This window comes from Pelecanus crispus, chromosome Z (genome assembly GCF_030463565.1).
Source record: "Pelecanus crispus isolate bPelCri1 chromosome Z, bPelCri1.pri, whole genome shotgun sequence".
NCBI classification, from domain to species: Eukaryota; Metazoa; Chordata; class Aves; order Pelecaniformes; family Pelecanidae; genus Pelecanus; species Pelecanus crispus.
Window position 1 is genome coordinate 78,784,377 of NC_134676.1, and position 27,044 is coordinate 78,811,420.

General features: G+C 40.1%; 1 protein-coding gene across 1 annotated transcript in view; it reads left to right on the plus strand.

The window, feature by feature from the left end:
* The window catches only part of MSH3 (mutS homolog 3), a 123,369-nt gene that overhangs the window by 23,669 nt on the left and 72,656 nt on the right, over positions 1–27,044 (plus strand). Inside the window, exons 9-10 of the mRNA XM_075726161.1 lie at positions 21,189–21,301; positions 25,439–25,553. Of these exons, the coding sequence (XP_075582276.1) occupies positions 21,189–21,301; positions 25,439–25,553 (228 nt within the window). The remainder of the gene's footprint in view (positions 1–21,188; positions 21,302–25,438; positions 25,554–27,044) is intronic.

Consider the following 27,044-nt stretch of genomic DNA (forward strand, 5'->3'; position numbering starts at 1 on the left):
CAGTATAGTAACAGCATACTGTACTGAGGTGAGAGGAGGGAAGGCACGCACACTTGCACATGCTTAAAACTGGAAGTTGTCTCACCTGTATTAAAGTACAGATATAAATGGCTTGCAAAAGTGGTGAATGTGCCAGTAACTCTAACTGTACAGATACGAGGGAGTGCTCAGGTCTTTACAGTAAACCAGCCACTTGTTTATGTGCTTCGGAGGTGATCAGAACAAAAGGTATGGGGCTTTTCTTCTTAAAAATAGCCAAACCCCAAACACAACTGTTTGGACTGAAAGTGAGTTTTGAGTGAAAATAAAATCCTTTTTGAAGGATCCAATTACATCAGTACTTTGCTATTCTAACTCCATACAGGCTGTCCTATGTGTTGGCTGGTCCATGGTAACTTCCACTGTGCATGTTCTGTTTTTTAAATGTGAAGGTCACTTGTCTATTTTCATCCAGAAGTAATCTAAGTGGACTTTTGTAAGGGTAAATGCATGTGTACGGTTTAATCTATTGTGGACAAGCTAACATACTATGAAGCAGCATATGTATGTCTGATGCCAGCTTGCTCTTAAACCACAACATGAGTTGCATGTTTTCCTTTATTCCAGGTATTACTGAAAAATGTTGCAGTAACCTGCAGCTAGAGTGCATGTATTCAAATGCAGAAGGACTCTTGAGCTCTTAAAGCTGGCATGCAAATTTTAAACTTTTTTAACAGCCTATGAATGTTTGTTGGTATATTTGTTAAAGTCCTAGCACTTTTTTTTAATAACAACTTTTTTTCCATAATTTATTCTTCTTTGAAGTTGACTTGGGACATAAATCTTTCCCTGTGGAACAGTGTCATTGTGGACACCTTGGATGTGTTAATTTCTCAGACATTGCTTCTTCCCACATTTCCTGCCCTCATTGATTCTATAGAAACATTCAAGGTTGGGTTGGACGGGGCTCTGAGCAACCTGATGTAGTTAAAGATGTCCCTGCTCACTGCAGGGGGGTTGGGCTAGATGACCTCTAAAGGTCCCAACCCAAATCATTCTATGGTTCTATGATTCTATGATTGTTAGTGCTAGGAGTTAGAAATTCAGCAATTTTAATCAACACAATGTTGTGATGTGAGACAAGTATGGGAGGGAGAAAGACTGAAATTGTCTGTATGTTTGACATGCAGATAGCACTGATACTAGAGTGAGGAGAAGAATAGTTCTCTTGTAATGGTGGTTCCCAACCCCTCCTGAGTTGGGGAGGAGAGAAAGGCCATGAATATATTTATTTTTCATAAAGCCAGAATATATTCATTTTCTTAATTCTGAAGAAGATGAAACTGAACTGGGTTTTTATGTGCCATCAATCTGCTGAACTGAAAAAGGGAACAAGCTTTATCTTTCAGGCTATCTTTAACAGTTTAATTTTGTGCTTGACTGGCTTACAACATTTGTCTCTCTTTTAACAGATGTTCTTTTTGATGTATGGTATAGGTAGGGTGCTTTCAGTAAATCAGAGCTGTGAAGAGCATACTTTAAGCATGGACTCTTCCTCTGGGAATTTGGAATAGTAAAAATGATTGTTAGAAATTTGTAATTAAGTTTGTTTCTAAATTTGCATGGATATTTTCTGAGTTCTTAATAAAGAATTTGAAATCATTGCTATAGTAATTAACTCTTCCAGTACAAAGCTTAGTAATACAGCATTTTACAATGTAAAAAGTTTTCATGTGTGTATATTTGCTTTCCATTTATGTGAAAGAATCTTTCTGCAGAGGCAGGTAGATGTACTTAAAAACAATTTCTAGCAAATATACTAGAATCTGTTCCTCTTCCTATTTTATGTTGTGCCTGTGTCTCTTGCTTCTTGTCAGGTGGAAGATGACTGTCTGCCACTCCATCCCTTCTGCCTATTCTTTTACAACTATGCTACCTGCTTTTCTGAGTCTTTGCCACCTTTTCACATCTCTGCTCTTTTGTTTCCTGTATCTAGGGTGCCCTTGTCCCCATTTCCACCAAGATTCCAGGCACTCCTTGCAACAGACTGCTTGACACTGTTCTTTTCCTCTGCATACCCCTATACAAAGTCATGGCTGACAGGGACCTTAAGATGGAGAGAGCAGCAGCAGGTCCCCAGATAGTATCCTAGGGAGGACATAGGTCAGAGCCTTCTACCTTTCTTCATCTTTCATATATGCTGGTGAAGTGCAGGGTTCTGAGAAGGAAGGATAACTTTCCTGGACAGGTTCACTGGGTTTTTTGTACTTCACACCATCTCACTGCATGTCTTGTACTGCTTTTGGGCTATGCATTTCCCTTTTTACTAAACACCTCTTGTTAGGCCTTGAAGAACCAAGAGAACACTGTGAAGAGCAAGGTGGTATTGAACACTTCCAATGATGGGGCATCCACAACTTCTCCAGGCAACCTATTCCAGTGCTTGACCACCCTCATCATAAAAAATTTCTTCCTTATATCCACTCTAAATCTACCCTCTTTTAGTTTAAAACCATTGCCCCTTGTCCTATTGCAACAGGCCTTACTAAAAAGTCTGTCGCCATCTTTCTTATAAGCACCCTTTAAGTACTGAAAGGCCACAAGAAGGTCTCCCCGCAGCCTTCTCTTCTGCAGGCTGAACAACCCCAAGTCTCTCAGCCTGGCCTCATAGGAGAGGTGCTCCAGCCCTCGGATCATTTTTGTGGCCCTCCTCTGGACCCGCTCCAGCAACTCCATGTCCTCCTTGTGCTGAGGGCCCCAGAGCTGGACGCAGTACTCCAGGTGAGGTCTCAGCAGAGCAGAGTAGAGGGGCAGAATCACCTCCCTCGACCTGCTGGCCACGCTTCTTTGGATGCAGCCCAGGATTCGGTTGGCTTTCTGGGCTGCAAGCACACATTGTTGACTCATGTCCAGCTTTTCATCCACCAGTACCCCCAAGTCCTTCTCCGCAGAGCTGCTCTCAATCCCTTCATCCCCCAGCCTGCATTGGTACCAGGGGTTGCCCCATCCCAGGTGAAGGACCTTGCACTTGGCCTTGTTGAACCTCATGAGGTTCCCACAGGCCCACCTCTCCAGCTTGTCCAGGTCCCTTTAGATGACATCTCGTCCTTCTGGTGTGTCAACTGCATTGCTCAGCTTGGTGTCGTCTGCAAAGTTGCTGAGGGTGCACTCAATCCCACTGTCTATGTCATTGATGAAGATGTTAAATAGCACAGGTCCCAGTACGGACCCCTGAGGGACTCCACTTGTCACCGGTCTCCATGTGCACATCAAGCCATTGACCACGACCCTCTGGATGTGACCGTCCAGCCAATTCCTTATCCATGGAACAGTCCACCCATCAAATCCATTCACAGGGCCGTGTTGCATTTGCTATTAAAAAAAAAAAAATGCTGATGCATGTGAGAGAAAGGAAAGTAGGAAGAGGGAAAGACTGAAAAAAGAAGCCTTTCATTTATGGGGAACAGTTGTTTAGCTGTCAGAAATCCTTACTTACAGTATTAATTGATGTGTTAAACTGTTTTAATTTTCTGAAAAGATAGTACATGGATTTGCATCTCAAAATGGAGAAGTTAAGCCTTACCATAAAGCATTCTGTATATGTTGCAAATACAGTATACCTGTTATTCCTCATGGCCTTGACAAAGGAAATACTTCATTTATCTCTGAAATTTAATTAAAGGATTTGTGCTTTGAGTTAATCTAGGTGAAAGTATACACATGTGCAATATAGCAGTTATCCATATATGGATGAGCTGTACAGGGTTTTATAAAGTCCTTGCCTGTAAAAAAAGTCTTCGTTTCATGAAGGTTTCTTAGCTGTAAGAAGAAAAATAGCCCAGACAATGTTCTTTGGCTTACAGACAGCTTAAAAAAAAAAAAAATCTATAACTAAGGAAAATTGTAAACTGATGACTGGACTTCAGTTTTTTTAACTGAATTTGAAGGAACATCTGTTTTCCTAGACAAGCTTTGTAGTGCATTTTTTGATAAAGTTTAATGTCTCCATCAAAGCTCATACAGGGTCTAGTTTTGTGTGCAGCAGCATTATCAGGACAGTGGGGAAAACTTACATTTAAACTGGGCTGAAGAAAATCCATCAGTCAACCTAGAAGATGCTATCGACCACTTATTCCTCTTTTGAGTGAGTATTTTACAGCCAGGTTCACCTAATGACTGTCTGTTTAGGCCAGCCTTGGAGTTTAAAGAGCAGAAATTGAACATAGGATAGGGAGCTGTGTAGCCAGCACAAGCCAAGGATGCTGCTCCTTTCTGCTGGATTTCTCACACGGATTTGCAGAGTGAAGGCTGTGAGAAGGGGTCCTTCTCAGCTGCTAGGGAATGTATAATGCTCGCTGACTTAAAGTGTGCAGAGGCATCAAGATGTAGAAAACATTCTTGAAGCTAAGCTAAAAAGCACTGAAAATAGAGAACATAGTAGTACACATTTAGTTTTCTACTCTGGATGTGAGAAATTAAATGTGGCCCAGGTTTCACACACAGCCAGATTCAGACCACAGACTCGATCTGGCGTAAGAATTTGAATAATAATGCCTTTGGGTTGCCTGAGTAAAGAAATGCTTTCATAACTGTCGTAATCAAATGCAGTTATGATCAACCTTGCATTAGGTTATTTTTTGGAATGCATATTTTGGAATCTGTTTGCTGTTTATTACTCAAAATCATAATGTAATTTTGTGAACCCTGGCAGAGTGAAAATTACCAACTCTATGAAATAAAAAAATTATAATCCTGAGGAGTGGAGACAGCTGTTGGTTCAGATCCCTGGTTTTATGCCATCTTGTATAGCACAGGTTTCTTGATTAGATAGAATAAATACATCTCTCTTACTTGGTCCAGGCATGCAGTGCTTGAGTATGCACATAACATAGGGATCTGCATCTACACTGTGTCTGAGCCCTGCATTTCATACAGTCCATTAGACAGGTACTGTGTTTGAAGTGGTGACTTTGGGGGTAATATGGAAATGAGCAGAAAAAAGCTCTGTAACTTAGTGTGAGTGTAGGGCTTTTGAAATATGATGGGTCATCTTGAATGCAAAAGTGCTGTAGAAAGCATAGGTAAGGACTGTGATTGAGACAAACCACCTCAGCTCTGACGTGAAAGGACTATTCATTATGTTTTTAATATCACTGCATATTGTACTTCAGAAATTGTTCTGCTCACATTGTAGATTCAAAGATAAGGTGTGTGTGTCAGTTATTTCCAGTAGTGTCATGTCCCAAAATGAAGGGGAAGGACTGAGGGGAAAGCAAGAATTCTAAGAGAAGGATCCCATGGCTACCCAGTCAAAGTGCGTACATCTGTTTCAGGAGCCTACTAGGCAAATAAAGTGGTCCTGATCACAGAGGAGTTACATTTGACTCATGGTATTATGTTAGCTGTCTCTGAAAGTGTTTAAAGGAAAAGCTGGGGCTTCAGCCAAACTAACAAATAGTTGTTGTGTAGCTTTTTGATGTTACAAAAGTGAATTGAAATTCGCATGGCAGTTTAATCAGCCTGTGATATATAATGAGCATATAAGTAATATGTTTGATTTTTTTACATACTGTGGAAAGGAACCTCAGAATGGAGTTTCATCAATAACTTTTCAGTGGTATTGGTGGATGAAACAATTGTTTCTGCTATCCCACAGCCCCTTTCATACGTTCAGTACAAAAGTTTTTGTGGCTTTATGGTGAACTGCAACAGGTAACTGGACAGGTGAAGAACTGCTGTAGTCATCTGTTCTTTCTGGGTAAATTTTTGACTGGTTAGGATTCTTGTCTCAGTTCACTATATGGTTGTCAGCTTTTATGGCAGTGCAAAAGAGGTAAGAATGAAGATGTTGGGAATGGCAGGACTGTTGTGTTTGGTGGCTGTGTTAATCTATGTCAGTTTTAATTGATTGTCAGACTGTATTCTTGGTTGTGTGAGTGCTGTGCTCTAAACAGGATCCAGGATGTAATAAATTAAAGGAAAAAAAAAAAAAACACCCAAACCCCTCTTCTTTCTTTTAACATAATTCCTTTCTAAAAAATCGAAAATTTGTCTTGAAGTATGGCCATGTTGACAGCTGTAGAATTTCAGGTTGGATGTTGAGAGAGGACTTAGCATGGAACTGAAGTCTCTTTGTTGCAGTCCATACACATGTAGTATTTCAGATGCAAATCACATTAAGAAAGGGATGTGTATTAATAGGGATGTCTTTTCAGATGCTTCTGTCTCATCATTTACTCTGAGTAGAGTGTAGGCTGGTATGCTGGGTGAAGGGAATTGTGGTTTTGTTAGGAACATTCTTTACAGACAGATTTTAATATGTTATGCGAGCAACTTTGTGTATTTTAAAATACAGGAACTGAACAAAAAGAAGACAATGTGTCTTGTGTGCAGAAATCCTTTATCTGACAAAAATAAGCAGTTTCACTTAGCTTTATCCCTCTATTCCCTCTAACATTGTAAGCATTTCATTTGTTGGCAATAATAGTAGTTTTATTCTTCTGTTTCCTTAAGTCTTGACTTACAAAATCTAATGAGTAAATGTCAGTTGCCAGTAGAATTTAGATACTATTTTTCTTCTTCAATCTTTGTCTTATTTAAAAAAAAAACAACAAACCAAACCAAAACTCTGCCACTTCTGTTTTCAGTTCAGTTCTACAGAGGTGGTATGCAGTCTTGTGGTACTGAAAATTATATTTTGGGCTGAACTCTTGCCAGAGGGAGCATTTACTCAGATCAAGGCCTCCAAAGTGTAAACATGAGATAAATTTGAGTTTCAATTTGGAATCCTGATCTGCTTTTTCTTTTTTTTCTTAAAAAGCATACCATTAAGCCTGTGCTGCCTTCATCTGTTTCCTTCAAATGTATTTTCCATTTGTAAAGCAATTTAACTAGCTTTTTGCTGTTGGCTAATCGATCATAAATCCTCTTTGTATTTACTATATTAGAAATGTCAGTGTGTTTAAGCATCTTTGTGCATCTCACAGGAAAGCCTGAAATAATTTGTTGAAAAATTAACAAGTTCATTTCATCACATTTAATGGATTTGTAAATCTGTATCAGCTTATCAAAGGAAACATTAATTAAAAGTGTAATTGACTAGCCAGCTGTTCCCTCTTTTCTGTCCAGCAGCCTCTATTAAAAACATTACAAAACATGTAAAGCTCTTTATCTGGGGCAGATGAAAGGTTCCCCATGCCAAATTCTGCTCAAGCAGTGAGATTGAAATGATAGTTTCGTAGTTGAATGCATGTTGGGTGACCAGTATCTGTAGACATGTACTACTTCGTATGGAGACAGGCTGCATTACCAATTGGCAGAGAAACCCCTTTTAAAACATGACATACCTGGTTAGCATGCCAGAATGCTTTGGTTCTGGAGGGGAGCACTGCATGCCTAAAGCTGAACATATTTTTTGTCCATTACGTTTACAGTGTTCATTCCCAAACTTGGAAATTTTTCTCCCCGGGTACAAGAAGGGCCTTGTGGAACCATTCCGTGTCTCAGTTTTCCTTTTGTGAGATAGCTGGGAACTGCAAAGGTCCCCTTGATCATGAAGAACCTCTGGTGCTCTTTTGGATGTGCCTTGTTAACAGTGGGGCTGTAACTAGCCTCCTTTTGTGTTGACACTACACTTTCCATTCGGCCAGTGCAAGACAAAAATCATGATCAAACTCAACAGCTGTCTTTCTCTTTCCAGAAACCAGAGTTTAGTCTTCCTGGGGATTAACACAGAACTCTCAGGGTCTGAAGACTTCTTTGAATGTTCGTCTACCATTTGCAGGGTTTTTTTAATGTATGAGCGCCAAATTTCTGTTTGAGTTAGAGTTACTAAAAATAAAAATCCCATTTGCCATTAATGCACGACCAAAACACTGAAGCCTTTTTTTTTTTGGTGTGGAGAATGAATGCAATATTCATTCTCAAATTAAGACCTGTAACAGTAAGGGTTACTTCTCCTTTTTTTTTCTTTCATTCAAATAACTTCCTCAGGGACATCTTGCTCACAACAGGGTGCTGTCATGGCTTGACAGCAATGAAGGAGAGTAACTCCAGTAACAGCAAAGAAGAAAGGAGTGAGCATAGAGCAGAACTTTGCCTCTTGTGTTTAGATTTGAAGTTATTGTCTCACTGGATATCTTTGTGAGTTTGGAATTGAAGTCTTTTTATTTTAGTCATCTGGAGAGCTCAGATGGAGTAATTTTTGGAAGAAAATCAGGGATAATACAGTTTTCCAGCCACACATTATGAAAAATACACTGTAGCAATACACAGCTGGATCTTCCTTGAAAAAGGATAAAAAGACTTGCAAGGTATAGACCATATGCAAAGGCAGACTCAGTTTGATTATTGAAGCTTCTTCAAAATGGAGTAGTTTTGATTTTGGGGATGGAGATGCTTAATAGTTTCTTTCATGGTCTTTAATTACCTCTGCAGTTACAAATGCTGTCAGATGCAAGCTTTTGTTGTGGCTTAATATTTTTATTTCTGTATTGTAGGGGGGCTTGAACATGTTAGGTGTCCCAAACATTGATCCTTCAAATGAAGGGAAAAAAGCAAAAAAACAAGTAGACTGAGTAGTTAAATAATCTATCATATCCTTTCAGTTGGAGTCTGTTCAAGTGATGCCGTCAGTGGCGTGAGAGGAGAGTGGAATGTGAACAGCAAGTTATGCATGACAGAAATCAAAAATAAGAGACTTTGTGCCACAGTCTCAGGTGAAAAATACAGTTAGATAATCAGCTTAAATAGTATGTCCTGTCCTTGCTGTTGCATATGAAGTTTGTCCATAGAAAAGGGAAGAGTGCATCTTTTCATCTCCTAGCTACTGGATGGTTGAAGTCCTCTACATGAAGACTTATGAGAATTTGTGCAAGGAAAATTCCTTAGTTTTCCAAAGAGCATCCACCACTTGGAGCACAGATCTTGAGTTTCTGAGATGTGTGAAAAAGAGTTTGTGGAAGCAGATCGCTTAAGACCATGATGTGGTCACAAAACAACTCTGGAACTGTAATTATTCCAGTGCCAGGTCCATTTCTGATCTCATTACTAGATTGTTGTAAACAATAAATTGAGTGTTATATGCCCATCTCTTTTCTAGAGCACAGAAGAAACTGCTTGGTAGAACACTACTGTAAGGCAAGAAAGGCTATGCAGCTGGTGTGTGTGTTCTTGTTCTTACTGGTGCAGTTAAGCTACAGCTGGTTTGTATTGTATTTAAACTTTCACAGTTTCTTAGAATCATTTGTGTCTGAGAATCTTGGAAAAATTTGGCTTGGATAGGATTTCTGGATGTCATTTTGTTTAACCCCTTCCTCAGAGCAGGGGGCTTCAATGTTCAATCAGGTTTCATGCAGTTCTGCCCAGTTTGGAAAATCCTCAAGGAAGGGAAGTCCCCAGCCTCTCTGTACCAGCTGCTTATGGGCTTAATTGGTCTTGTGGGGAAGAATTTTTTTTCCTAAAGTCTGTGCAGAATTTTGAACAAGTTGCAACTTGTGACTGCTTGGTTTTGTCCTGTCATTGTGCACCTCTGACAAGAATGTGCTCCAGGCTTTTCTAAATGCCCTTTAGATAGTAGAAGATGCCCCTTAGCTTTCTCCATACCAAGTAAGTTCAGTTTCCTTAGTCTGTCCTCATTTGCCATATGCTTTAGCCCCCTAATTCTTAGAGGCCCTTCTGGATTCCCTCTAGTTTGTTGATAGGTGTCTCGTACTGGAGGTCCAAACTGGACTCAGTACCCCAGATAGGGTCTTATGAACACCAAGTAGAGTGGAAGAATCATTTCTCTTGATCTCACCATCCTTGTGCTACTGTAGCCCAGTATGGGCTTCACTGCCTTCACTTAGCCTTCACTGCCATGAGAATGATTTGCCTTCATGGTACTCAAATTACTTTATCCTGGTATCTTTCTCTGCTTTTTCTTTGCACAAAATTCATGTCAATATCCCTTAGTGCCCTACCTGCATGGAAAAATCAAGTCTAAGTGACAAGAATAATTGAGGTGTGATTGTAAAGGAAATAGGCAAATGAGCACCAGTTTGTTAGCACAGGTACCAGTAGCAGTGAAGCTTTGTTCTTCATATGACTCTTTTATCTCTGCTAGCTGAATTACAATTAGTACAGCATAGCCTAGACGTATTGTTCCTCCAGATGGGTAATGTAGACCTATTTAATGGGACTCTTGAGTATGGAGCCTTGTGCGGTATATGAACACCATGCTGTTGGTTTTCATTTCCTCTGCAGATTGGATGAATGTGTTTCCCACCTTTTTTTTAATGATGGGTAGTACCCAGAGGAATAGCTACCCAAAAGTTTCAGATCTGGATATAGCTCAGATACTTATTTTGCAGATTGTTAATAATAATAAATATTAATTAAGAATATCAAGTCTTGTGCAAAAATATCTGGATGAAATTACCCAAATCTGAAGACATATTTTGGAATTTTTCCCCTTCTTTTTGTTATAACTTGTTAGAATAATGTGGTGTTTTAAGCAAAGGATTCAAGATGATTGCAGGTTTTCTGCCTGAGTGCCAGGTGTAATGACCTGTCAGCATGGTTCGAAAAACACGGTAATGTGTATACTTTCCTTTCAAATTTAAATTAAAGTGAAATGTTATGGGCTGAATTTTGATCCCCCCCCCCAGCTTAATTTTTTTAAGTTGGTCTGTAATCTTATAGGGTCATGCAAAGTATTTATCAAGAGGATTCAGCCTTTCTATTTTTTTATGGGAGATTTTTTTCGGATATGTGTTGCTAGTTGACGTCTGTCACTTTGAGAAGCAGTGAGTTTCTTCTGACAGGACTTGGATGAGGAATGCATGGGAGACATGTTAGGCTGTCGTTTCTGCTCCGAACTGTGATCTGCACTTCTAGTAACCTGAAAGAAGAAAATTTCCAGTTTCCACTAGTTTATTTGGTGTACCAGCCGTTCTCCAGCTGTGAACACAAATCTATGGATTAGAGGGCAGAATTAGTTACATGTAGCTAATTTTGACTGCTGATCAGTTTCCAGTAATGCAGACAAGGCATAGATAGATTCTTCCTGGAGGCCTTTCAGCTCTTCCATTCCTACATGACATCTGTGTGGAAAGTACAACCATCTGCTCCCTGGCCTTCTCCCTCCTTCAGGCTGTCCCCGGGGGACCTCCACATTTTCTCTCTTCCTCTATTACAGCAGTCCAGCCCAAAAACCAGCTAGACTGTCTTCTCGTACAAGTTCCCTTTTGCTGTATTGTTAGTGTATATGTAAGTGTTTATTTATTATAAAAGGTTCTGAGCTTCCCTTACACAGAGTTGAAGACCAAGCAGTGGGCATACCATGTCTTGACAGACCACAGGAAGATGTGTAAGAGCCTGAACAAGAGCTAGATCCCTTCTTCAGAGCTGTTAACTTCAATGCTTTCAATGCAGTGATGGGTGGAAAATCCAGGTGTGGCCTTTCTGCTCGCAGAAAGAATATACTTTCTTAGTGTGGCCCGTATTGGATGTTCAGCGCTCCTAGTAAATTTCCACAGCAATTCTCATGCTGATTAAAGAACAGGATTTATGTTTTTCACAGTTCTTGGCAGGTGGAATTGTGGTAGTAGTGTGGGAGGTTAGTTCAAATTGATTTATAACAGATACACGGATGGATTTGCTTTGTCATCATCTCCATTATTTCTTATATAATCATTGGAAACAATGTTTCATAAGCAGATGATGACTTCCATTCAACTTCCTATTTATACTGTCTATCTGTGCTAGTGGAATAACCTTTTAACCATCACCTGGGCAAATGTGTGGTTCATGCTTCAGCAGCACTCCTCAGAACCACTGTGGATTTTTCTGTGGCTGATATGTTATGCAATATTCAGCTTTGATTTGGGGTTCTCTTTAATCCTGTGAAGAAGTCACTAACTTGAATTCAAGATTCTTTCCAAAAGTATGTTGTATTGTACCATCTGCTTTTAATTTTTACTTACTTTAACAGCATCACCTAGGAACCACTTTCCTTTCTTGGACAAAGCACTAAATGTGTTGCATATGTGTGTATAGGTTCCAGGTAATTTTGAATGTTTTGAGGGTCAGTGGTATTTCAAATGTATTAAACTAAAAATACCTAAGAGATTTTTGCTCAGGCATAGCATAAGGGAATGGAAGGTAATTAAAATGGGTGGGAAACTTTGTTAAACATTGAGCTTGACTTTGTTAAAACCGAATTTGGGCCCTTCTGCTGCTAGGGAAGATGTGTCTTTGTATAAGATGTACTGTACTGAATTTTTCTCCATCAGCTTGATCCTAGAATGGGGTTGTAGTGGTGAGTTTTAATGACAGTAGGCAGTGATTTGACAGAAGCACAATGGTTATGACTTCACTGCAAGATCTGGTAGGTGGGAAGCCTTTCCAAAAAGATAGAAGAGAAACAGAGAAAAGTGCTTTGTGCTCAAAAGCTTTTGCTGTTCAAAGTTGGAAATTTTCGTGTTCCTGTCGCTCAACACAAGTATGATCAGACAACATGTGACCTTGTGAAGCAGAGAGCAGTACGTTCATTTTGGAAAGATGTAGAATACAGTGAAGGAAGTGTGGCATTGTAAGGGGGGTAGTAGAAAAGTTGCTGTTCAGAACAAGGTGATGGTCCAAAATTCACTATACGCATTTGTATTAGAGTTTCAAAACTCATTTTGTTTCAAGGTTGTTCTGTCATCTTTTCCTTCAGTCTGCCTGTCCAGAATTTGTTGGTGTCTTTTAGCTGTAGCCACTCTCTTCTTATTATTTAATTTATTGCTGATGTTTATGAAGCACTTGAAGGGGTTTTTTTTTTAATGATACGAGTTAAGGTTGTAATATTTCTATTTATATAATAAGTAATAAAGAGTTCATTTTTTTTCTGTCTGCCACCCTACTGGCTGGTGGTGTAGACGTTCTTTTACCAGTCCCTTTCGGTAAAAAGCGTGGGAATTTAGGGGGAGTTTTGGGAGTCAGTTATCACTGTGTTAAAGGATAATTTAAAACAGTATTAAGTAGTCACTGTAGGTCTTATGGTCAAGTATGAAATTATGTGAAGTATTTCTTTACATGAGCAGATTCAACAGTGTTTTGCAGTAGGGCATCATCTTTGTGAAAATAAATATTTCAGGATGGACTATAGCTGACTTCTGGGGGAAATACATCAAAAGCAGATTAAAATGATGATATAATTCCTGGATTACATCTCTGCTTTCTCTTCCAAATAGTTGCATAGATGGGACTCTTCATTTTGACCCTGACACTGCTTCTCTAAGTTAAATCTCTTTTCCCTAAACATCAGTTTTGTTGTACTTTCCAGAGAACATCAGCTCTCTATGTGTTTCTAGTGTGTCACGTACTGGAAAATTTTGGCACTCGGCTCCTCGTGGTTTCAGAAAGCAGCAGTTACAACTGTGTTGCTTTTCATGCTGCAGTATTTTCTTTTAGCCTGCGGCTGTATTAGCAGATAGATGTGCCGTTGTCCTGCACTGTTCTCTGTGGGAGTCTGGGGTGTAGCTCCTGCAGCTGTGCCTCCTCCGTCCCACAGTCTTCTCTTTTGTGCTACATTTTAAAATTCACTTTGGTCTGACCTTGTACTTGCTCTTAACAACCTGTTTCTCATTTCTGTCAGCTCCTTTGTTCTACCAGTGACAGATGCTTATACAGTTTAGTGAAATGATCAATCTGATGCTGGTGATGGTTCTGCTTCAAGTGGAAGGCCGGACAATGTGACCTCCAGATGTCCCTTGGCGATTTCTGCAGTTTTAGAGGCAGGGTACATGGTTCTACTATGTTCACTGTGATCATTGCTGACATTCAAAATCAAGTTTTTAAGCAGTGAAAATAGCAAAACTTGGAGATGGAGGGGGTAGAAGGGTCAGGCAGTGAAAGTCCCTGAGGGGTGAGTCTTCTTGCTGACCAACTGCAAATAGTGAAATAAAGTTTCTGGCCCTAGGCAGGATTGGAAGAGGACTGTGATACAAGCCTGAGACAATAGCCAGTGCTTCTAAAGCTGCCTGGTGACAAGCTTTTGCTGCAATTTCCCTTAAAAATAGTGATCAGATCTGGCTGCTCTGGTCCTGTCACCATCACCATCTTTTCACTTCATTGTTGCTGAGCCATTTAACCATGCTAAGCCAGCAATAAGTTTTTTTTTTTCCTTCCCACCATCATGAATTTTTTCTGTCATAGCATGCTTCAAGTGCTTGGTGCAGGGTCAGAAAAGCTCTACAGCCATTGCAGAGGAAGTAGTGGGAATAAGCCACCAGGGACGGTGTGGGGAGAGTGGTACCATGACAGTCAGTAGCTACATTCATGTGGTCATGCACAGAACTGCAGCTGCAAAGTAACAGACCAGACATACTAGTTAAGAGCTAGTGTTGAGGTGAGTATTTATCGCCTTCGTATAAAGTATGCTTGTCCAGCTATACGTTGTTGTTGTATGAAGTTTAAGACCCCATGTGAGATGAAAATGTAGAAAATGATCCTGTCTAATGGGAAAGAACACAGGTAGTTAACATTTTATTTAGTACTTGGCAAAAACTTGGGCAATACAGAGAGAGGAAATGATCCATTCTTGAGCAAAAAAGGGGGAGGGAGGAGTTAAGAGTTTGAAAATGATTCCAAAAGCACAGTGTGGTGCTTAGATGTTTCATGGCCTGTCAGCTAGGTGCAGAGAAAGAGACATGGAGAGGAGTCTTCCACATCTGATTTTAGGATATGTAGTATAAACGTGGAGTTTCATTAATTTCTGTCACCTGTGCATTATTCATCTTTGTAACTGTATTGTCTGTTTGGGGTTTTAGAAATACTTGCACTGGCTTTTACATTACATTTACCTGTCCTTCCTCCCCGCCCCAACAGGAGTTAAGGTTGACTTGAAGCTAAGTAGCGAGCATCAAAGCACTCTGTTCCTTCAACATCCTTAATGCTGGGACACTGGGTTGCTCTGGCAGGTTGCAGCAATTTGTCATGTTCTCCTGTGTCATAAGAAAAAGATGTTACAAGCTCTGTGGGTCATGTTAGTGTCAAGTGAGTGGTGTCTTTTTGGAGAAAGTTCTGGTAAGTATTAGTTGGTAAACTCGTTGGCATTCTGCCATGTGCTTGAACACTGAGTGTTTCAAAGAGTGCAGAATAGCGTGCACCTGGAATTTGTCGAACTGTTCTCTGACAGAAAGGCACCACAGTGAAATCATCTTTCTTAAAAACAGTAAAAAAGAAGTGTTTGCTAATTCTGCTGGAAACTTTCAACCTTAAATTTGTATAACTAATGTCAGAAAATTCAGGGCAGAAATAGCCACAGGCCAGAAAATATGTCCTGCTGTGGAGGACTTTGTGTGCAGAAAAGAGAGGCAGGCCCCGGGGGTGATCCAGTCATGATGATTGCATCTCTCTTCACTCACACTTTTGATTCAGAAAGAGGTGTTTTCCATGGTGGAGTGTAACTGGGAGAGCATTACTTCATTGGTGTCAATGTAGTATGGCAGATATTAGGTGGCGTGTTTCTATATTTTGTTTTGTGGTGGTGGTGGTGGTGCTTTGGGAGTTTTTTGTTTAATTTGTTTGAAGCCCTGTAAGAAGAGAGATTTTTGCTGGTTGGCATAATCCCGAATGGAGGAATCGTATTTTTTAGGTAATTTTTCTGCCAGATTGTTTTGAGTTCAAGTCTGGTTTTCTAACATGCTTTGCAGTCACTTTAACTTAATACCTTTTGCAGGTTGACTGGAGTTGTCCTCTGTTTCATTGTCCAAGTGATAACTGAAGTACTGAGTGCTACCAGATGCAGTATTGAGCTTTATGGAACTTTGCAAAACACATTCTTCCATTTTGACAGTGAACCCCGATACCATTCTGAGTATTTTTCTCCAGCCGGTTTTGTACCCATTCTGTAATAAGTACTTTCATGTAAACCATGCTTCTGTAGATCAGTTATGAGAACGTTGTGTGAAACAATATAAAATAACCTTACTGAAATCAAACATGGAAATCATGTGCTTCCTTTCTGTCCACAGAATCTGTTCCTCTCTCATTGCAGAAAATTAAATTGATTTGATGAGATTTTCTTTTTCTTGACAAATCCATGCTGGCTATTACTCATTTTGCTTTCTTCTAGGTGCTTTGAAATAGTTTCCTAGCAGTTCTTGATCTTTCCTACTAGGTTTTCATGAAATGAGTGTAGTGTGTCTCCTCCCATTCTTCAGATAGGCAGATGGAAGGAGCCTGAAAAAGATTTGTTTGTGTCTATTTGTGGATGCAGTAGCTGCTGGAGTGCAACTGTGTGTTTTGTCCAGTAGTACCTAATTCTGTTCTCACAGAAGGCATAGAGTGTCATACAGTGCCTACTCAGCCCTCTGCTTTTCTGATAGCCTCTTTGCTCTACTTCCTTCACAGCTCCTGTCTCTGAGTTCCTAAAGCTAAAAGAATGTTTTCTTCAAATTTCTTGGATCCAGACTCTTGGCTTGTAGGTATGGTTGGAGTTCTCTTCAGCTGTAGTTCTGCTAAGGTGACTAGAAGGAAATCAGGATGCACATGTTGAGAAGTGTTGATAGTTTGGATAGTAAAAGGCAAGCAAGGAGTTTTCCCCAAGTTCTTCAGTGTGTGTGTGTATGTATATATATATGTAAAATATGTGTGTGTATATATATGTGTGTGTGTGTATATCTATTAAAGTCTGTCAGAGTTGTTTCTAGGCTTTTCAGCAGCTTCTAGCATAAATGAGGGTTTGGGGATGGAACGTTTGAAAAGCTGGAGGTCTTGTGGGCTAATGTGTTGTATGTAGTATATTGATAGCATACGTGTGGTAATTATTGTTTGGTTATTACAGGCAGCAGTGATTTATGTAAGTCTGAGAGTGGCAGATACTCAGGGAAGGTGACCATGCTGCCATTTTCCTTGCAACAACATTGTCTCCATCTCTGGTATCTGAAGGTAGTTGAGAGCAAATGTGGGAAAGTACTCTGGCAGGAGAAAAAAGCTGTGCTTATAAAAATGTATGCACTCAGTGCCAAAAGAACAGCTACATGGAAATGTCATTGAGGCTTTGCCAGAGAAGCTGCTGGAACTCCATGCCAAGATTTACCAAAAAAGGAAGGATGATTGTTCTCCAGTTCTCACAGACAAGTTCAAACCTAGAGCCTCTGAGCTAGAAGCAATTGTGTAACACAACAATGAGAAATAAAGGAAATGCAATTTCTGCTAAGCATGTTAATAAGGGAAGATGACACGGTATACTTGGATTTCTGAAAGGATTAATGCATTCAGGTTACCTTGCTGTACTGGGCAGTGTAGGCATTTTTTCCCTCTAGTGACAGACTGGCCATCCTACCAGAGTGCACTGTGAGAAGTGCAGAGAAAATAGCAGTTTGAATAAAGTGTATAGGAAAAATTAAATAACAGTTATTTGCACTTTATAAATCTGTGTTTAGCATCAGAAATAAAAACTTCTTACTAAATTTTAGGAGTACAGATTCCCTTTCCAAAATCTATATCATTTATGAACTTGTGTTGTGATATATGGAAGTACAGTAAAGTATTGGTGCCTGCACCCCTGCATTTCAATAGTCCTAAAGCAGAATGGGCAGGGCTGGATAATAGTTGGAAGATAAAATTCTAGAGTTACTTGCTTTCCTCTGGAAGGCTTCCTGAGTTTTAAGAAAACTTAGTTTGGATATGTTTGTTTTTCAAGAAGTCTTTATTCACTTCTTATTCAGCACACTGTAGTGAGCTCTTGTGCTTATATGCAAGCTCATTCTTACAATAAGATTGTATTATTTTTTTAAATATCTTGAGTCAGTTTCTGTAAATCAGTTTTATTTATGTTGTTTTACATTCTTCTAGCTTCTAGCATTTTTTTTCTAGTCTTTTTCTCAAGTGCTTTTTCCCCCGAAGTTTAGGGATCTTTTTTAAATATTTTCCTGCAGTGCTTAGTAAGCAATGAATCTTTAAGTGGATGCATTGAATTGTCAGATAAATGGAGGGATAAAACCCAGCAATGTTGATCCTTTTTTATTTTCCCAGTAGCGTGACAGATAAATTAGTCCCTGTAGTAACAGAATCATGGAACAGTATAGGTTGGAATGGACGTAATATATTACATTACATACACAAAAGTGTGTGTGTGTCTGTGTAAATGTGTGTATTTTAGGATCCCATCCTAAATGTGGCTGCTGATCATCTCTTCAAGCAACTTCCGTAATTCATCTTGTGGGGAAAGACAGTTCTGCATCAAATCCCTGTTTGTTTAGAGAGCAGGAAATTTTAATAAGGGGCACTATAGGTTCATTCATACCATCAGTTGACAGTCTGAAACCCCAAAACATCTCTGCTCAATATCCAGATAAGGCTGGTAGCAGAAGAACTTGTGCAAGGAAGGTAAAAAAGCTTTGAAAAGTTCACTTTCATCATTGACTAACCGTATCAGTGTCATGGGGCTATGAGGACTGCTTGTTTTCAGAAGTACTGGAAAGGATATCAATAAAATGAGTTGCACAGCAGTTCATTGTAGATGTTCTGACAAGAATGATGTTTACAAAAGTTGATGGCAAATTGACTTCTGATTTAAATAGGCATTAGTAGCTGGAGAGATAAAGCATCAGCATAAGCATCAATGTATCATTCTGGCTATAATCAGAAAAATGGCCTATGGGTGATCATCTGGCTAAACAAAGGACAGACATGAAAACCTGCAGCAAATTTTATTTTCATACATCTTGATAAAAATTCAGATTTTTCTGTATGTTGAATAGATATCTATAACCTTTCATTTTTTTTACTTTTTCTAGAATATCAGATGCATACTTTCAGGTAGACAAAGTGTCAGATACTTGTTTGATCATACCATATCTAGAATATAAATATTAAAATATGTGAAAATCCTTACAAATCACTGAGTTGTCTAATTTGAACTATTTCCTGTCAATGTAGTTGATGAACAAAAGTACTACTATAGAAGTCACTCAGGTTATGTTGATTGTAACTCTTTTGCCAAAGTTTATGCTAAGGAGTTGGATAAATCTGGTTATGAAATGAAAGAAAATCACAAATGCATTCAAGAAAATTGCAACAATTAATTTTTAACCATTACTTTAACAACAAGCAAGTGTGGCATGAATCATCCGATGAATTACCTTCCAAAGCCTCCTGTTTTGACTTTGGTTCTAAAAATTAGCTCTGCAGATCTTGTTAAGCCTTGCTTTTCTGAAGGTGGTGTTATGAAAACATAAGTAGAAATGAAAAATAAAATCCTGTTTTAAAAAGATTTCTCTAAGTCCCTACTCACATATGGTCAACATAAAAGCCCTGCTGTCTTGCAGGACTGATTCAAAGGCTCATACTCTACTAACTTCCAGATATCATACAACGCATTTTAAAAAGTTTAATGCTGAAGTGGTATTCTTGCAAAAAGCAGTAGTCAGTATACATGCTAATTTAGCAAAATGGATGGATGTGTTAGAGCAGATTATTAGTGAAGGCTGGAGGAAGTGAAAAAAGCAATCAGCTATTTTCTTCCTTGCAATTGGAGGTTGAGGAACACAGACTAATTGTCTTTTACAGAAATCCATTTGCTTTAAAAATGTTTGCTCATTCTGAGTAGGGTGGGGGCAGAGAGGAATCTCAGGGGCTGTAAAGACTGAAAACTTAATTGGATCAGTCAATTAAAACTAAAGCAGTCAAAGTAAGCAAGGGATCATCTAGGATGTGCTAAGAAAAGACAGATACCTAAGACTCAGTTTGACACATATTATAGGAAAATAACTCTCATTTTTAAGAGTTGAGCCCCAGAGACATATTGATCCTTTCAGATGGGAATATGTACAGTGTAATACAGAAAACCTGTTTGTTTGTTTTTTCCTGTGAAATTGAAAAGCCCTGCAAAAAGGGTATTGATTAATTTCCTTCCTATAATACCTGTGCAATCCCTCTCATTGGCATAATTCCAATGTGTTAGAAGTATTTGGTTAATTCATGTCCCATTGTAGTATGAGACTGGATATTCTGTGGCCAAGTAGGTTTTATATATGTCTTTTACTGGCAGCTGTCTACTGGCTGTTTCTTTAGTGCTCATTCTGTAGCTGTGTAATTATGCTCAAAGATTGCCGGGGAAGCATGTGTGATTTTTGTCTTGTTTTTTAATCAGCACATCTGTTTAATGCTGTATTAACAGCTGTACAAATTGAATTGATGATGTGGCATCCAATTTTAATTTCAGTGAGCAGTTAGGAAGAGCAACCAGTGTAGAAGGGTTGTATCTTGTAAACACTTCTCTGAGTCAGATTTTGGCATCTCAGGTTATCATTAATAACATCCTTGACATCCTGGACTGCAAAAAGACTGAAAGAAATCGAGTCCTTTAGCACAAGGAAGAGAAAAGTCTTCAAATAGTTATGAAATAGAGGACAAGAATACTTTATTTTAGCTGCATATAGGAAAAGATGCAATAGGTTAATGTTGCAACAAGTGGTACAGCGTAGAACAAAGCCTTTAAAGATAAAGGATAATTAAATATGGTAATAGATAGCATAGGAGAATTGCTTCATTGTTTAATCATCATAGGGCTTTAAGAATAGATAAGGCAAATACTTGTTATGATTGATGAAAACATGTTTATAGCTACCTTGCAGGTATACTAGACAACGTCTTGGAGTCTCTTTTGGGCTAGCTTGCTGTTGCTGTTTGGGTTTTATCTGTTTGCACTTTTATAATGGAAAGAAGAAAGGTTTAAAAAAAAACCCACCAGATGCTTAGAAATGTTCTCAACTGACCCAAGTATCATAGAATCATAGAGTCGTTTAGGTTGGAAAAGACCTTTAAGATCATCCAGTCCAACCATTAACCTACACTACCAAGTCCACACTAAACCAATCAAGGGTAGACTAGACTAAACCATGTCCCCAAGTGCCACATCTACCCGTTTTTTGAACACCTCCAGGGATGGTGATTCCACCACCTCTCTGGGCAGCCTATTCCAATGCTTGACCACCCTTTCCGTGAAGAAATTTTTCCTAATATCCAATCCAAATCTCCCCTGGCACAGCTTGAGCCCATTTCCTCTCATCCTATTGCTAACTACATGGGAGAAGAAGTAGCTCATCTCTTCATTCTTTACCCATTCAATTCTTAACAAAGGAAAGATGAAAGAAAGCACACCTTTGTAACCTACTTAAGTGTTCTTCATGAAGGGAGCATAAATACTGAAAGTCAATTTCTTTTTTTTTTTTTTGCAGGTTACGGGATGACAGAATTAGGATAGAAAGGATGGAAAAACTCCATTTTGAATACAGCCATGCTTTCCAGCTGATTACTGATTTTTATGCAAAAGAAGTGCCTGATTCAACAGGTATGTCATTCAGATTTTTATGCAAAAGCAGTGCCTGATATTAGAGGTCTATCATTCAGAATATCTTTGAAGCATGCATCCTGTTAGCTTTTACACAGATAAGGAATACATGTGGATGCATCCCATCAGGTCTCATGGACTTGTCTGTCCAAGTTGTTCCCTAACTTGATCCTCCTCTGTTAAGGAGAAACCTTCATTGCTCCAGAATTTCCCACTGGTCTGAGAGGCCTCGGATTCCTCAAGGCACATCTTACCAGTAAGACCAAGATAAAGAAGGCCCTGAGTTTCTCAACCTCTTCCATGTTCCTTGTCACCGGATTTGCTGCCCCATTCAGCAGTGGGCCCGCATTTTCCCTTGGCTTACTTTTGCTGCTGATGTGCTTGTAAGAAGCTCTTGCTGCTCTTCATGTACCTTGACAGAGTCAAGTCCAGGTGGGCTCTGGTTTTCCTAAACCCATCCCTGCAAGCTCAAACAATGTCTCTGTATTCTTCCTGGGTCACCTATCCCTGCTTCCACCTCTCATACTCCTCCTTTTTAATGTTTGAGTTAATCAGGAGCATCTTGCTCATCCATGCAGGCCTTCTGCCACCTTTGCTTAATTTTCTGCACATTGGGATCTTTTTTGAGCTTGGAAGAGGTGAACCTTGAAAGTGAACATTATTTAAATAGAAATGAGTACAGGGCTAGCATCCCTTTTCTTTCATAGCTTGAAGATGTGTGTTTAGACAGACTTAAATTCACACATACATGGCAACGGAGGGAAATTATTCAACATCTGAAATGTTTGAAGTTCTTGTGTTTGTAACACTCTAAGAACAGAACACCTTTAAAAGACGTCTCTGAAAAAAATGAACTATATAGGGTTTTAAAAAATACCATTTTATGTTCAGATATCATGGAGTGAATTTTCCTATTGTTGCAGTTGGAACAGGGACTGTAGTAGAGCACTGTTTAGAAACACTATCAAGTACGAATAGCTGTCTCACAAAGGTGGAACCATATTCTGCATATTGAGGCAGATAAATCATCAGCACCTGTGCCAAGGCCTGTTCCTTCCTTTTAGCTTGCACAGATGTTGTCTGCAGTAATGGAGATCTCAGAATTCAGTTCTTAGTTTGTATATTTAGAAATTTCTTATGCCAACAGTTAGTCATTTTTATGAAGAAAAACCTGTGGAGTCAAATATTTTTTGTTTCACAATGTGTTTACATTATTGTAATGTTCTACATTCTTTGGAACCATAAATGTTATTTTGGAACCTCACTTTATGTTGATTTACAGATATTGTGGAACACTGTAGAATCATAGAATTGTTTAGGTTGGAAAAGACCTTTAAGATTATAGAATCATAGAATGCTTTGGGTTGGAAGGAACCTATAGAGATCATCTAGCCCAACCCCCCTGCCATGAGCAGGGACAGCTTTAACCAGACCAGGTTGCTCAGAGCCCCGTCCAACCTGACCTGCAGTGTTTCCAGGGATAGGGACTCTGCTACCTCTCTGGGAAACCTGTTCCACTGCTTCACCACCCTCAGTGTAAAAAAATTTCTTCCTTATGTCTAGTCTCAATCTATTCTTCTTTAGTTTAAATTCATTATTCCTTGTCCTGTCACAACAGGCCTTGCTAAAAAGATTCTCCCCATCCTTCCTGTAGGCCCACTTTAAGTACTGACAGGCCACAAGAAGGTCTCCTCGCAGCCTTCTCTTCTCCAGGCTGAACAATCCCAACTCTCTCAGCCTGGCCTCATAGGAGAGGTGCTCCAGCCCTCAGATCATTTTGGTGGCCCTCCTCTGGACGCGCTCCAACAGGTCCATATCTTTCTTGTGCTGAGGGCTCCAAAGCTGGACGCAGCACTCCAGGTGGGGTCTTAGCAGAGCAGAGTAGAGGGGCAGAATCCCCTCCCTTGACCTGCTGGCCACGCTTCTTTGGATGCAGCCCAGGATTCGGTTGGCTTTCTGGGCTGCAAGCGCACATTGCTGGCTCATGTCCAGCTTCTTATCCACCAGTACCCCCAAGTCCTTCTCCACAGGGCTGCTCTCAATCCCTTCATCCCCCAGCCTGTATTGATACCAGGGGTTGCCCCGTCCCAGGTGCAGGACCTTGCACTTGGCCTTGTTGAACCTCATGAGGTTCCCACAGGCCCACCTCTCCAGCTTGTCCAGGTCCCTTTGGATGACATCTCGTCCTTCTGGTGTGTCAACTGCATTGCTCAGCTTGGTGTCGTCTGCAAACTTGCTGAGGGTGCACTCAATCCCACTGTCTATGTCATTGATGAAGATGTTAAATAGCACAGGTCCCAGTATGGACCCTCGAGGGACACCACTTGTCACTGATCTCCATGTGGATCATCCCGTCCAACCATTAACCTAACATTACCAAGTCTACCGCTAAACCAATTAAGGGTAGAGTAATAATTTCGTGTTTCCTGGCTTGGTGGCTGGATTATTTATAATGAAAGTAAAAACTAGGGATCATTTGGGACATGGTTTAGTCTAGTCTACCCTTAATTGATGTAGCGTGGACTTGGTAATGTTAGGTTAATGGTTGGACTGGATGATCTTACAGGTCTTTTCCAACCTAAACGATTCTATGATTAAGATTGGAAAGGATCTCTAAGATCATAGTCCAACCGTCAACTCAGCACCACCCTGTCCACTAAACCATGTCCCAAAGTGCCACGTCTACCCGTTTTTTGAACACTTCCAGGGATGGTGACTCCACCACCTCTCTGGGCAGCCTCTTCCAATGCTTGACCACCCTTTCCGTAAAGAAATTTTTCCTAATATCCAATCCAATTCTCCCCTGGCGCAGCTTGAGCCCATTTCCTCTCATCCTGTTGCTAACTACTTGGGAGAAGAGACCAACACCCACCTCACTACAACCTCCTTTCAGGTAGTTGTAGAGATTAGTTGTAGAGAGCGATAAGGTCTCCCCTCAGCCTCCTCTTCTCCACACTAAACAACCCCAGTTCCCTCAGCGGCTCCTCATAAGGCCTGTGCTCCAGACCATTCACTGGCTTTGTTGCCCTTCTCTGAACACGCTCCAGCACCTCAATGTCTTTCTTGTCTTGAGGGGCCCAAAACTGGACACAGTATTCCAGGTGCGGCCTCACCAGCGCTGAGTACAGGGGCACAATCACCTCCCTGCTCCTGCTGGCCACACTATTGCTGATACAAGCCAGGATGCTGTTGGCCTTCTTGGCCACCTGGGCACACTGCTGGCTCATGTTCAGCCGGCTGTCGACCAACACTCCCAGGTCAGGCAGCTTTCGGCCAGGCATCTTTCCAGCCACTCTTCCCCAAGCCTGTAGCGTTGCATGGGGTTGTTGTGACCCAAGTGCAGGACCCGGCACTTGGCCTTGTTAAACCTCATACAGTTGGCCTCAGCCCATCGATCCAGCCTGTCCAGGTCCCTCTGCAGGGCCATCCTACCCTCCGGCAGATCAACACTCCCACCCAGCTTGGTATCATCTGCAAACTTACTAAGGGTGCACTCAATCCCCTCATCCAGGTCATTGATAAAGATATTAAACAAGGCTGGCCCCAAAACAGAGCCCTGAGGAACACCGCTCGTGACCGGCTGCCAACTGGACTTAACTCCATTTACCACTACTCTCTGGGCCTGGCCACCCAGCCAGTTTCTTACCCAGCAGAGTACACCTGTCCAAGCCACGAGCTGCCAGCTTCCGAAGGAGAATGCTAAGAGAGACTGTGTCAAAAGGCTTTGCTAAAGTCCAGGTAGATGACATCCACAGCCTTTCCTTCATCCACTGGGCGGGACACCAGGTCATAGAAGGAGATCAGGTTGATCAAGCAGGACCTGCCTTTCATGAACCCATGCTGGCTAGGCCTGATCCCCTGGTTGACCTGCACATGCCTGTTGAGTGCACTCAATATGAACAGCTCCATAATCTTTCCCAGCACCAAGGGCAGGCTGACAGAGCTGTAGTTCCCTGGATCCTCCTTCCAACCTTTCTTGTAGGAGTGTCACACTGGCAAGCCTCCAGTCATCAGGGACCTCCCCTGTACATATATTACAGATTTCTATTTGATTAAATTGAAAAATAGAGTATCCTTTTTGTGAAGTACGTAAGTAGTAAACAGTGAGTTAACAAGAAAATAACTTCTTTTTTTTAGGTCCTCAAAAACTATCTGTAATACTAAGCTTGGATAAGCCTGTTATTTGCTCTCTGGCAGCAGTAATTGCATACCTCAAAGAATTTAATTTGGAAAGGATGCTTTACAATCCAAGGTAAGTTGCCTTATATACATTTCCCGTTCAAAGCAACAATACCTGTACCAGTTTTATCTTGTAAGTTGTAGCAGGGAACTTCCCTTCAATGTAATGAATGCACCTGCTAGAGATACGCATAGTCTTTGTAAAAACTAACCTTACATTTAAGCTCCTAATCAGAACTGAAGGAATCAAGTGATTTCTTTTTATAAGTGATGTTTCATGAAAATCTTTATCAAGTATGGTTGTCTAGACATTACCATCAGTAATGTAAATGAACATGTACTGCTGCCAGGTGTTACTGAAAACAAACAAGGTGCAAAAACTGGTAGATACAGGGGGGAAACTTTAAAATTTGTTAATCAGGATCAGCCACCATACTTCAATCTCAGTTTTACTTTGTGAACAGAATTTGGGGCTTTTTGGCAGCTTTTTAAAAAGAAAAAAATAATGCTGTAATTTAGCTTTGCAGATAATGTTTTATTTTGCCAAAGGTGTGTAAATAATTTTCTCTTTCTATAGCTCTGGAAGCAGGTATAAATGCTAATGTTTACACAGTACTCAGCAGGTCTGTTTGAGTTGGTGAATCTAGTTATCAATTATAAAGAAAACAGATGTTCAACACATCCTAGTTTTCTGAAAAATTCCTTGAGTTGGCTCAGTGGTAAGTAGGAGTTGGGGAACAATCTTGCAAAAAGTTGTTGATAGATGGTCACCATTTGTGCAGTTACTACAAAGCACACAGGCATGGAAATAATCTTGTCTTCCCTTAAGTAGTGCTAACACTTAGGTTTGTTAGACATGCTCAAATGAGTACTCAAAATTAATAACAGGTTTATGCAGGTGGAATCAAATGAAAATGGAAAGATATTGCCAGTCAAGCATCTTTTTATCCTGTCTTGCACAAATATAAAACATTGCTATCCTACCTGGCTTAGGTTTGAAAATACCATTGAGGCTTATTGAATGCTTTAATAAAACAGCTTTATCTGTCATGGATCCTGTGCAAAATATTCTCTTGGTTGTCTTAGTATTCCTCTGTCCTCTCAGTAGGCAGGATTTAACAAAGTAAGTCTGTCTGCAAACTGGAAAAATGTGTCATGTCACCTGTAGATCATTCACATGTTATATGAGATTCTTGAAGTTTCAAGCCTTATTTTGAAGGGCTCCCTACATTACCTTTTTTAAAAAAAAAATGCAGCTGCATTTAAAAAATTGACTGCAAATGTCAGCTTTAAACATTTCTCAGGTATCTACTAAAGTATTTGGAATCTATATATAGCTGGGTTTTCTGGATTTTGGAATATATTTTCGTTGCCCTTTCCCTCTCCAAGTACTATTAAAATCTTAGCAAAAAGAATTCCTGTGGCATCTTCTAAGCTGTTTCCCCTGCCTCATCCATCAAGGAGCGCTCTGATCTGTGGTCTTCCAGCACTGTGCTGTTCCTGCTCATCCTCTTTGGTTGGCTTTTTGGAGAAATGTTGTTGTGAGAGTTTCTGAAGAAGGAGG